Genomic DNA, 13586 nt, shown 5'->3' with positions numbered 1-13586 from the left:
CACATGTTATAAGAAAGTTTAAACAAGAATAGAGAAAAACGTCATTTATAAACTGCCCTTGCACATTTACTCTGCGTCTTTAAAAAGAGACAGTGAAGCAAGTTTGTCTAAACCAACTTGCTCATTATTAAAGGTATTATCAAAAATAAAGAGGATCACAAACAGACATCTTCTGGAGGAATTTTGGGGGAACATTCTCACCTCATACTCTGTGAATGAGGGCATCATGTCAAAAGTTTCCTTACTGCTGTTAATTGTACCAACATAAGTATCATTCCATCTGCCTTATAATTTCTCATTTTTAAACTCAAACCAAGAAAACAAGTGAAAATATTTGGTGAAATAGATTTTAGAAAAGAGGCAAGTTTGGTTATTTCACATACCATCCTTAGATTTAAAATATATACAGTACAAAAGATCTTTCTAGTTCTCTGCAAGGAGAGTCTTAGAACTACCTTATCTGTTTGCAAAGAACAGGCCAAGTGATTTAAACAGTGTACATATTACCAATTCTGACCACCTCACAACAGAAACTCAGCTCAGGAATCCAGTGCTTCCAGTGTGCTGTTTTCCTGTGCTTAATACAATTTCCTGAGGCTGGGGAAATTTCAAAACAATGCTGCTTCGGTGAGATTTATAGGCGTCTATCTCAGAAGCAGTGTCTTTCCCTGACTGAAATGCTGAGCTTATTAATTTTTGTAGTGTGCTACTATCCTGGCTTCCTCACTTATTTTTAAGAGACATTTTATTTTTCACATTTCCAATAACAGAGCTTTCTTGTTTTTTAAATAAACAAACAACAATAATTACTACATTGTGTATCATTCTCTTCGAAGTAGTTACTCAGAGTACCAGACACACACCAAAAAGATTCTTCCAAAAAACCCACATAACACAAATCTTCCTTTTCAACAAACTAAGATAAACTAGTAGTATAAATGAAACCAATTAGTGTATATATTGAAATATGTTTAAAACAGTGAAATTTGTGATTTGGAGAAGTATGTATTTGAATATCTCCTTCTTTTCCATTTTTCTCTCTTCTATTTTTCTCTATAATTGAAACCATGTGGTATTTAAACGTGTGTCTGACTTACTTCACTTAACATTATGTTCTCAAATTGTATCCATTTACCTATGAATCCTTCAGGTTTATCTTTTGCTGTGGCAGTATAGTAATCCATTGTATATAAATACATTTTCCTTATCTACTCATCTGTTAATGAGATGTACAGTGTTCCGAAGATCTAGCTATTAAAAAAAGTGGTGCTTGCTGTAAACACGTGTATGCATATACCCTTGTAATATGATGACTTTAACTCTTTTGGGAAGATACCTAGAAGGGGATAGCTGAGTAAAGTGGAATTTCTATGTTTAGTTTTTTGAGGAATCTCCACACTGACTTCCATAGTGCTCGTACTACATTCTGACCAACATTGTAGTAGAGGTTTTTATTCTCTACATCCTCACTAGCATTTGTTATTAGCAGATTCTTTTGGTGATAGCCATTCCCTTTAGGGTAAAATGATATCTCAGTGTAGTTTTAATTTGCATTTCTCTGATGGCCAGTGACAATGAGCATTTTTTCATGTTCTAACCATTTGTACTTCTGAGGAATGTCTATTCACTTCAGTTGCCCACTTTTTGATTGGGCCTTTATTTTGGGTGTCTAATTTTTTGAGTTCTTTATGTATTCTTGATGTTAGTCCTCTATCCATGGAATAGCTGGCAATATTTTTTCCCATTCTGTGTACTATATTTCTCTTCATCCCGTTGGCTGTTTTAAAAGTACATTTAAAGGTGACTAGAAAACAGTTTTCAGCAGAGTGTCATCATATACTTTTGTAGGCATGCTCATGGGAGGATGCAAATTTTCAGAATCACAGCACAAAGCAGAAAGGCCCTTCATTTCCCCAAAGATGGAATCTTGAATTCATAGAGGAGGTGGTATTTGATCACTTCTGCGGCCTCTACTAAAAGACACACTGTATTATATATATATCTGAGAAGTCTGCTCCTGAGTTTAGAGATCCCTCATAGTAGAGCCATCCTTAGTAAATAGATTGAGGTTGACTTAAATCTTATCTGGTATTCTTGTTACACAGGGGCTTGGACGGAGGAAGCAACACACCAGAGTATGCATATTAAATATGAAGCTTGACTGCAGGCATTTCATCTAGAAAGAGTGTCAACTTTGCCAAAAGAGATTTTCTTTTCTTACCTTTATATCCTGTTCCTAAAAATCCATTGTTTTACTCATTGTTCATTTTACCCAAATTGCCCCAAGTGTTACATCTCTTTACAGAAGACTGTGCTCAATTCCTAATCTAAGATTTTTCTTTAGCTTAAAAAAAGCCTATGTTCTTCTGATTGACTCTTCATGGATGTGGAAATAAACCAGTCAAACAACCGCTACCCTACAAATAAAGCCTTCCTTCACTCAGATAAGAAGTTCACTATTGTTTCCCATTTCTAGTGCTTCCCGTTGCCCTTTATTCTATCTCCTCTGGTCAGGTAGGTGTCCTGTGATCTCTCCCTTTTTGTACTCATTTTGTGACAAAGAAAAAGTGTCCTGTACAGTAGGAGAATCTCCTGTGAGCTTTTCTTCTTGACTTCTGAGCTGCAGCATTTCACCATACATATTTGCGATGATCTGGTCTGTGTCCTGGACCCTTTCAGATAAATCTTCAGTTCTCAGAGAGCGTACAGGCTACATTTTCCCATTTCTACTCCTTAAAATAGCATCACCTCAATTCGGCTTCTATTATTGCTCAGATGTCTTATGTAAAGCTCCATAGCTTTATGTGTGTCATGCACATAGCCTATTCAGTGTCATTTTGTAGTTTTGGAGGAAGTTAAGAGGAAAGTTGTGGGTCTGGAAATAGCATTTGGAGGCTCAAAGGCTCTATAAATAAAAATAACCTTGATGTATGGTGAAGAAACAAAACAAACAGGATGTGACATTTTTCTCTTTCCTTTTTCTTTTCTCTCCTCCCTTTCTCTACACTTTCATTCATTTTCCTGTTTCACTCCCTTCATTGCGCCCTCTCTCCCTCATTTCTAGCCTTCCGTTTTTCTTTCTTCCTTTTTGGCTCATATATAGACCATGCAAATGCGTGAGAGTAATTAATGGGGCAATGCCGTATGCCATGCTGAGTGCCACTGCTCCGTGGGGAACGAGCACCCCGGAGGTGCTTCATGTTCTATTGGACAACGTAGTGCTGGTAACAATGCCAGTGCAAGCTCTGATTCGGGGTCATTAATCTACCCTTCCAAACCCCTGGAGTCATTACTAATCCTCTAAAGCAGCACTTTTCAAACATTAATATGGATGTAGCTTGCTTGGGGATTTTGTTACTAACTCAGTAGTTCTAGGTGGGGCTGATATTTTGTACTCCAAACAAGTTCCTAAGTACTGCTGGTGCTACTCACCAAGGACAAACTTCTAAAGAATGTTTTAATGGACACATAATAACTGCTCATATTAATGGGACATAATCTGAAAATATGACAATCTGAAAACATCTTTGGGTTATTTTGAGATATATGATGAGTTACTATAAACAATAATTACTCACTGTGCTACAGAACACTAGGATTTAGTCCTCTCTAACTGTAGTTTGCTACCTGTTTTCTAATCTCTCACTTGTCCCTTACTCCTTTCTGTCTCAGGCCTTAGTGACTGCTATTCTTTTTTTTCAATCAGAGTTTTTAGCTTCCAGATGAATGAGAACCTGTGTATGTGTTTTTCTATGCCTAGCTTGTTTCACTCAGCATAATGCATAGATTATCCTTTGAGAAACAAAGACAAAGAACAGTTTTTTTCTTCTTTAACATTTCCACCGTTTGACTTGATTAGTAAATAATGACAGTGCTCTAAAACAGAAACTCTCCAGCTTCGGAGGCAATAAAGAGTTCTGAAATCATATGTCTAATTCAAGAGAAAGTTATACAAACAGCCCCTTTCTTCCTCCTCCCCTCCCTCCCAGCACCCTGCTATGGTTCACTTTCATCAGGCAGTCGCCTTTATTCTGATTCTTGCTGCTGCCATTATCCTCTCAGCTACACCCGGAGGAGAGGTCTCACTACATGGATGTGCTGGGAGAACACTCAGTGGAGAAGGGGATGAGGAGATTTAATGACCATCTTTGAGAGCCTTTCCTTTTTTACGTTTCTTCTCTTGCACATAAAAGAAAGAGCCTGTTCTTAGAGGAATGCATTTTTTCCTGCAATGACAAAAGAGTCAAGTGTGTTATTCCCTCTTCTTTTCCCACTAATATTCCTAAGGAATAAAACTATCTGTTTTTAAGACTGGGACATCAACTGCCAATGTCTTCTAATGTAAATAGCTGAATAGCACAGGACAACATTCCAGTCTAATTTTCCACATCTCTGTGCCCTTCTCTATAGATTTTCTTTCTTTAAAATACATTGAGGTAGAAAGTAAATGTTACTTCAGTTAAAAGCTTTAATATCTAGCACAGTGAGGAGGGAGGACAATCTATAGTTTCCCAAAAGTTGACTTCCCCCATACCCTTGCACTATTTGTTCCCCAAATAAACTAAAAGAATAAATGGCTTAGAAATGACTCCAGAACTCAGGACACAATCATCTGCCAAATAGACACACAGTACCCAAGGTCCCAATCTATTTTAATTCTGATCTGGTATTTATTTTGGGTAAAAGCTTCTCATTGTCTCTGCACTGATGGAGCCTATTCCAATTTACTTTTAACCTTTCTTGTGAGGAGGTACAAATGAAAGCAGATGACTATGTGCTATTTTAAAAGGAGCCAAGGGAGCCTACACAATGAATATTTATGTGGCAAGAGTGAGCTCTGGGCTAGGACCAAGCTAAAGGTGATAGAATATTGTCTGTGAGCCAGGAGCTAAATTCTGATCATGCTACACTTTTAAAGGATTAAAGGTCTCCTCTTTCTCTTTCCAAGACTACTGTTCTTGCTCCTAGTATGGACTGTTCGTATCAGCAGGTTGGCTACCATTCAATAGATAGAAAGTCAACACACTGAGGACCACTCTGCTACTCAAAAGTCTTGTGTTCCTTCACTCTGCTACTCAAAAGTCTTGTGTTCCTTTCCTAGTACTCATGCAGAAGTCCTGCAAGCCAGAGTGGTCCATCTGAAAATTCATCAGTTGAAAAAAGACTGCTCTCTGGTCAGCACCAAGGAATATGTAACTAACAGTCTGGGAAATTGAAGTGTAGGCTCCACTGGCAGGAAAGGAACATATCATCATTCAGGAAGGATTTCAAACAGAGTTGCACTTAAAAAAGATTTTTGTGCCATGTGATTTTAAATTTGGGTTTAGATGTATCAGCAGCATCTACTTTTATTTAAATTGGTATAAAAATTCCTTTTGGCATTCTCCCAGGTGAAAATGCATATTCAATTTAAAACTTTGAGTTGTGGTTTTGGGAAGGTGAAGAGCTATAAGTGTTAACCTAATTCAGCATATATTTATAATTAACAAATATAAATTTCAAACTTGTTGAGGTAGCTGTGTAGACTTTCATGTGCAGAGTTTTATCACTGATTTATTTTTTATACTTTTCTTATAGGAGAAGCTCACAAAATGAATATAGACATAATTTCTCAAGTTATGCTTGTATTAATTTAGAAAACTTAAAATGTGTACTTCAAATTGTTCCCGGTGTTATCCCAAATACCCAGAAGTCATAAAATCTTGAGGTATTTCTCATTAGTTATTGATGTTCTTACATTTAAATAATGTTTAAGCTTTATTGATAGTTTCTATCATAAAACAATATCCTCTTTCCTCCTCAATTTTGGGTAATTTTACAACGTACCTTGAATGACTTTCCTGGGACTGGCAGGTGTCTTCTTTAGGAGGACAGAATGGGTGAGTGTGAGGGTACTGACACCCAGAGGGTTGCCGGAGAAGCCATCTCCTCAGAAAGGCAGATCAGCCAAGCACAGAACACAGCCCTTACAGTTCTGGGTGTAAATCTTTGTTCTTCTACTTACACTTGAAGTCTCAGATATATCCTTTCATCTAGCTTTAAAGATTGGTTTGGAAATCAGATCCTGTAACATCAATGCCCTTGACCCATAAGAAGCACTCAACAAATGTTTGTTTTACAACTCTAATAGTTGCTCATTATGTGACTTTAAGCTGCTTGCTTAGGTGTTACATGCCTCAATATCCTTAGTTAGCTGGAGACAACAGAATTATGATGTTAATAAGAATATTACAGTTAATGCAAAATGACTGTTCATTTCACAATCACTATGACCTGAGTTATTTCATACAATTTCACCTTAGCATTTCCCAGGGAATTATCTTTATTTTACTTATTGGAGGATTATTACAACAAATAGAAAATATAATTGGTACAATAGAAAAAGTAATTGAAATGATACATATATGTACATATTTTTAGATTAGACATTTCTATTATTATTCAGATTTTTCCTGTAATGAATATGTGTTTGTAAAGATGTTAACAAAATAAATGAGGAAAATGGGTAATAAAATAACTTAAATAGATTTCATTTGAGTTGCTATACTTTCTGAAAGGTGTTTTGTACTCAGACTCATTGGTTATTAAAAGCTATAGTCTGTCTTTTAGGTGTATTTCCTTTATATTGAATCCTGTATGAGGAAATATACACATACATATTTTTCTAATGGATACTTCAGAAGAACCTAGAATCTATGGATGCTATGATTTTAAATATCATGATATTGAAATTCTCTTTTTTCTATATAATCATCAGCACTAAAATGGTAAAGGCAAAAATTTTGAAATGGCACCAGTTAGATTTCTACTTCATTATAAAAGCCATAAAATATACCTTGGCCTCCTCAGAGGGGGCTTCTGAGTTTCAGTAATCATGACTTAACTGGAGAATGATTAAAGACCCTATCAGCAATAAGGAGGGATAGATTCTACACTGACCTAAAATGCCCTTTTTTGGTTAAAATTTCGGATCTTTGATCTATCATTTTTGCCAAAGAGAAATACATAAATGAGGAACAAAAATTAGTGGTAGCTGAAGCAGCATAGGAAACTAGATTTTAAAAAGCTCCAGTCATCTTCCAATGGGGGGGGGAGATAAGATGATAACTGGACATTGGTAAGGTACAGCAGTGGGCTACCTAAGAAAATGCGCTCACCCACTGGCATAGTTGAGCTTATAGAAAGGTAAAACTAGAAGTGATTTCAGGGAAGAAGAGTGACGTTCTAAAGGGAAGGTGACCTGCTGAACATAGGTCTTATGTAGTACACATTTAAACCTTTCTGTTACACATAAGAGGCAGAACAACGTGTTAGTCAAGAGCACAGTTCAAGGAAAGGTTACTTGAGTACTTCTCACAGGGTGGAGGTTACAACAAATAAGTTCTGGATCCTGTAAATCTTGGTGCTTGCCTGCTTTGAAACTTGTTGACTTTGGTATTTGACACATTCTGATGCACTCATAACAGTACCTGTGGCTGGTTTGGTATTCAAGGCACAAACTAGAGCTTGTCAGTGTTGATTTCTTTATGACTCGATTACTTTTGTACTGTCATCTTTGGTACTGAGATAGGAGATTAGGGTGTGGCAAAGCTGGTGAAGGAAGTAGACATGACCAGTTAATTGCAAAGATCCCAGGACACTTGTGCAGAAGAGTTCCCAAAGCCCCTCACTTCTTGGGAGCAGTCCAGCAGGTTTTCAATATGACTGACCTGACATCAGCTAGGTGTGGATCCCTGCACTGCTTCTCAGAACCAATATATAGAAGTTCTCATGGGTTTCTTGGAGATTTGGACAGTATAAAAGGACACAAGCACCAAGAGGAACTTGCTATCCTGACTTTCCTTGTGGTAGCCCACCCTGTTTCTCCAGGGCGTCTTTTCATTGCTTTTTCTCCTGTTACTTGGTCCAAGCTCGCTCTGCAGAGCCAGTTTTTCCTTTAATCTTCTCTTTTAGTTTCTCAAACACATCTGGTCACTGCTTTCTGCTCATTTTGTCCAATAGTTTTCTTTTCTTATCAATTAAGTTTATTGGTACATTTTAGGTATACATAAGGATCACTTTCATCATAAGGAATTTGTACCCGTGCAGGACATAACTTGATCCTTTTATGCCCGTTCCCCTGCCCTCCCTTCAACCCCTCTTCCCTCCTTATTTCCAAAAGCTTTGTTTCCATTTCTCCTTTTTCTCCTCAGTTTTTCTTTTACCTTCCTTCCTTTCTGCTGCCCCGCCCTAGTTCCCCTTCCCGTGTGAACAAGCTTGAATCCAGTTTCTGCCTCTTAGTCACTGTATCATCAGGGGGAAATCATTTCAATTCTATGCACTTCAGTTTCACTCATTTGTACAGCTGTCTAAGGATGAAATGTTGCACTATATAAAAATAGCATACAAAGTTTTAGGAACCTAAGAAATATAGTTATGATAAATATTAACTTATAGCTATTAGTATTAATAACATCAGTACAGAAAACCACTCCCACTTCTTCATGTAACAACTCCAATGTATCTACATATAATTCAGAAAAATTGAATGAAAAGAACAAATTATAGTCATTTGAAAATGTTACATCCTGATGAACATTCTTCATATAACTTTTTAAGTGCTTTAACTATCAGTTGAAGTTATTTAAATAGAAGTCTATTGGACTTTTGGTATGAAGGATGTGTCTTTAATGGAAAATATCTGTTTCATCTCAAGTATGAAACCTAGTGAACCTGGCTTGAGTATTTCTCCCAGAAGCTTCTACTGTGTGCTGAGCACTGAATAAAGATGTAGATTGGTGCAAATTTATTTCCGCTATTATAGATTAGAGGCATAGCTATGTGTGGAAGCGGGCCATGAAAAATGCAAGCTCAACTTTCTCCTTGAACCTATAGTAATTTATCTCAGAAACACTGTTGAGTTCCCTGAACTGTATGTAAGTGACTCATTCTCAGCAGCTTTAAATCTTCTACAGGGAGCAAGCTGTTGCTGTGCCTTGTGCCCTTCGCACTGTGCTCCCTGGCCTGGAACTGCAAATGTTACCCTCCCTGCTTCAGGGAGAGGAGGATCTGAAATATGATGTGCCTAGGCAAAAGTCTCTGGGGAAAACACCTTGTGGATGAGGGAAGAAATTACAAGTGAGCTGCAATCCCTCTGTTAAAGGGAAACAGTCCTAGAGGTACCAGAGGAAAAAATCACTTACTCACTCATGCAAACAGCATTCGACTATTTTTTATTCATTTATGCTACATCTAATTACTAAGCCCCTCCCTCACGGATGTGCTGTTCTCGGCCCTGGAACTAGGTGGTGAACACAGCGGAATTGCTGTGCTCCTGGAGCTGAGCCTCTTTATGACACATTGTAATAGACACACAGGTGAGTGAGAGCCAGCTCTTTCCACAAGGTGTACCGAATGAAGAGGCGGAAGGGAAAACAGCAATCAAGCTAGGTATAATTAGGCGGGTAGGGATATTGTGATCTCTGAAGGTCAGGGAGGGATTCCTGGGCAAATACCTTTCAAATCATTGGTCATCCTAGCTAGAAGTCAGCTTGTACTGAAGCATACAAGGAGAGAAGAGACTCGGTGGTCTCCACTGCATGGCCAAATGGTGACTCTGGAGGGATAGGTAGGGACCAGACAATGAAGGCTCTTGAGATCCATGTTACGGAGTTGTATACTTTATTCTAGGACACTTGGGAGGTAATGATGGATGTTGATTAAGGAATGTCATGAGCATATTTCCGTTGTTAATACAGAGAATAAATTGGAATCCAGAGAATGGATTGGCAGCAAGGGCTCCAGGAGGGAGACTGTTTCACGACTAAATGGATGAGTGCTGATGTGGTCTCAACAAAGACAGTAATCATTGGGCTGAAAGAGTTGGGTGGATTTGAGAAATGTTGAGGAAGTGATTGCTGGTAGTGGGTGGTGAAGAGAGGGCGGAATAATAGCTGACTCCCAGGTTTCTAGTGTGGGAAACTGCAAGGAAGATGATGTCATTCCCTAGGAGACGGAGGTGGAGGAACAAATTCAGGATGAGGAGCTATGATTAGTTCAGTTCTGAACATAATAAGTTTGTGGTGTTTGTGAGACATCTAACTGTAGATGTTCAGTAGAAACTGAATGGGAAGCCAGGAAGTTATTTGAATGAGGATGACCGAACTGGGGAAATGGGATCCTGAAGAACATTGCAGTGGTCCACACAGAAAGAGAAGAATAAGCAGGAAGGAAGAGAAATGGGGGTATGGAGTCACACAAAAGAATGGATGAATGGAAGGGAATGGTCTACAAAGAATGAAGTAGTCAATGTCAAATATTGATAGAGCTCACCTACATTGGGTATACTGAGATTTATCTGTTGGATATAGCTACATCTAATTACTAAGATGTCACTCCCAGCTAAGGTGACCATCTACCTGGATTTGCTTAGAACTGCCCCAATTTCAATTTATTGCAGCGTCGTTATTATTAGTGCCTGTTAGTACGTTTGGATAATAAATTGCATCGTCACTGGTTGATGAGAGCAGTTTCAGCCCATGTCAAAGACAAATTGCAGTGAATATAGGGATGAACTGGAGGAGGGAGACATCTGATGAGGAAGCTTTTTGAAATTGTATGATGAAATATTTGAGAAGGAATTTCAATATTGGCTGGGTACCAAACTAGATAGATTTAGAAGTTTCCTCCAGTCCTGGTCATAGTTCACAGCTCTATATTTCTATGTTATATGAATTATTAAGTCAGTGAGAAGCAAGACTCTGTTCTGTTTCTTATGTCACTCATTATGGAGCTAGCTGTTATGGCTTTACAAAGCAAATATTTCATAAATAAATATATTTTATTATTCCATCTACTTGAAAATGAATGATGTCACTCAAAATGATCTCCATCTGTCTCAAGTCATAAAATAGAAAGGTATGGTCTTAAATTAAGCAGGAAGACTCATTTTGCCTTTTAAATTATTTTGGGTCATGAAGTATCAATAATAATAATTAGGTTGAGTGTAAAAACTCTGCCTCTAGATAAGCTAGGAAATGTTCCAAGTTTATTTGTACCTAATATATTTTTTTGTGTTTATGTGCTAGGAGCTGAACTCAGGGTTTTGAATATGGTAGGCAAGTTGTCTGAAATATATCCCCGAGTCATTTCAAAAGTTTCATTTTGTGACAAGGTCTTGCTGAAGTTTCCAGGTCAGACTTGAATTTCTGATCCCTCCACCTCCATCTCTCAATAGCTGGGATTAGAGATATGTACCACCATGCACAGCTATCAAATGTCTTTTGATTTTTGGAACTTGCAGAATAGGATAAAAAAATGTCTACGAGAGCTTAAGCATTTATATTTAAAATGAAAACAGTGCAAATAATATGTGTATTTCTCTCTATAGCATTTAGGTGGAGAAATCATTAGGAATATACCCGAAAGTGCTAGAACACAGCTATTATCATGCATAAAACAGTATCTCAGGACAACAGAAAAGTGTTATAAAATGGAAATAAGTTTTTGAGCCCGTGTGGCTATTTTGTTAGGTAGAGAGCAGGTCAAGATCTCTGAGTCCTTTTGGTCTCCTTGCAGAAAGGTGGAAAATGCAAATAATCAAGAACTTGATAACTGTCCAGCAGTGGCCCTTCTTTGCCACTGCTTACTGAATTTGATTATCGAAGGCCAAGCTTCCAGCCCCAAGCTTGCCCTATCTCCCCAAGCCCACTGGTTGGAGGACTCTTTTCATTAATTAGACACCTGTGGGGTTTGGTTAGGGTGACTTTGAACAGTCCTTTTTTTATTATTAAACTGCAAATAATTTCCTTTAAAAAGGCATGGGGAAGGATACATCTGTGACAAATACTTCTGTTTGAGAAAGGAGGCTAGTGGGAACCAATAAATTGTACAGCAGCCATAATTTTTCTGCCATATCTAGACCTGTGAATAGCCCCATAAAGCATGCTATAATACAGAAGGATCTTTCTGTCCTGCTGTTTCTGAGGGTCATTAATAAAAGAGCAGTCTATTGTTAATCTGGCCCTACCACATTATGTAAACTAGTCAATGTAACTAAGAAGTTCCCAAACATATTTCAAATACTTGCATATTAAACATTCAAGTTGTCAAAGACCACATTTAAAAGATTACTCCCCATTTACTCTTTGCATCGCTGTTGATCAGACTCACAGTCCATTGTAACTGCTTTTCTATATAGGCTCCAACTGATTTGCCCAGACGTTCGTGTATCATCTCTGTTTTGTTTCTCTTGTGTGCATTTGTTTTCCAGTGAGCAATGGCCTCGACTTTGCTTGTCTTTGGAATGGTCACCACCATGTAGGGCCTGAATGTCCTACTGCTCTCCAGGAACAGAAAGAAGACCCCATCTTTGTCTGTTTCAGTGGAAGTCTGGCAGTAGGAAACCTGTTGCATGGGCCACAAGTTCAGTACACCATCAGGTGAATGGGACCAGTCTTTCTTCTTCCAAAACATCAGAGATTGAGCACTTGGAAAGGAGATTTGGCCAAGATGACCCATTTGCAGGCTGGACTCAGTCCAGATACTATAGAGAAAGCACGCCTGGAACTGAATGAAAACCCGGATGTTTTACATCAGGATATCCAGCAAGTCAGGGACATGATCATCACCAGGCCTGACATTGGATTTTTACGTACAGATGATGCTTTCATCTTGAGATTTCTACGAGCCAGGAAGTTTCACCAAGCGGATGCCTTTAGACTCCTGGCCCAGTACTTCCAGTACCGCCAGCTAAATCTGGACATGTTCAAAAACTTCAAGGCGGACAATCCTGGCATTAAGAGGGCTTTGATTGATGGGTTCCCTGGAGTGCTGGAAAACCGTGACCATTACGGCAGGAAGATTCTTCTGCTGTTTGCTGCCAATTGGGATCAGAGTAGGTAAATGTAGATAGTGTCTTTACTTGGCTTTTCTTTTCCATGGCATCATCACCGCATGTGTGGGGTTATATTACTTTACAGGCAATGAGCTTGCATTTTAAAAACTTACTCCGCATACCCACAAAGGAGGTTTTAAGGCCACAGGTATCTGTCATCAAAGGCAATCCTAGCTTCTCAATGATGCTTTGAAACAATAGAATCATGGCGTTAGAGTTGTAAGAGACCTTAGAGTCGGTATTTTGTCCAATGAATTTGGTCATTCACTTTAATAAAATTGAAAGTTGATCTTCTAGAAGATCTATACATTCTGTCTTTCGTTTTCTCATCTTTAATGACAACAACAAAAATGGATTTGGTAGATGACCTTAGATCAAGGGTTTTCAACACATAAAATCATTTATTGGATCCTCCTATGATTCAATATCTTTTATTTCTCCTGAGTGACAGATCTTTCTATCCAAATACCTGCTAGACATTGCTCCTTCGAAAGTCCTATAAAGAGCTGGAAATGCTATATGCCCCAGGCTTAAAGCATCAGCACCTCCACACCTGCTCTTCTATCACCTCGTCCCTCAAGCCAGAGCTCAAGAGTCCTTCTTGACTGCTCCATGCTTTTGTCTTCACATCCAATTAATTTCCACATTTTATCCCTTTCTTTCTCACCTGTGTGACTATACCAGTCTGCTAAGTGGCATCTGCCTCTGGTCT

General features: G+C 38.3%; 1 protein-coding gene across 1 annotated transcript in view; it reads left to right on the top strand.

Annotated features, from left to right (window-relative positions):
* Positions 1-13586, top strand: part of Clvs1 (clavesin 1) — a 195493-nt gene that overhangs the window by 1561 nt on the left and 180346 nt on the right. The window contains exon 2 of the mRNA XM_005392175.2: positions 12251-12878. Coding sequence (XP_005392232.1) covers positions 12424-12878 — 455 coding nt within the window. The 5' untranslated portion in view covers positions 12251-12423. The remainder of the gene's footprint in view (positions 1-12250; positions 12879-13586) is intronic.

Source organism: Chinchilla lanigera, unplaced genomic scaffold (genome assembly GCF_000276665.1).
Source record: "Chinchilla lanigera isolate Chin_1 unplaced genomic scaffold, ChiLan1.0 scaffold00043, whole genome shotgun sequence".
Taxonomy (NCBI): domain Eukaryota; kingdom Metazoa; phylum Chordata; class Mammalia; order Rodentia; family Chinchillidae; genus Chinchilla; species Chinchilla lanigera.
The sequence above is the reverse complement of the archived record's forward strand: the minus strand, read 5'-3'. Positions and strand labels throughout refer to the sequence as shown.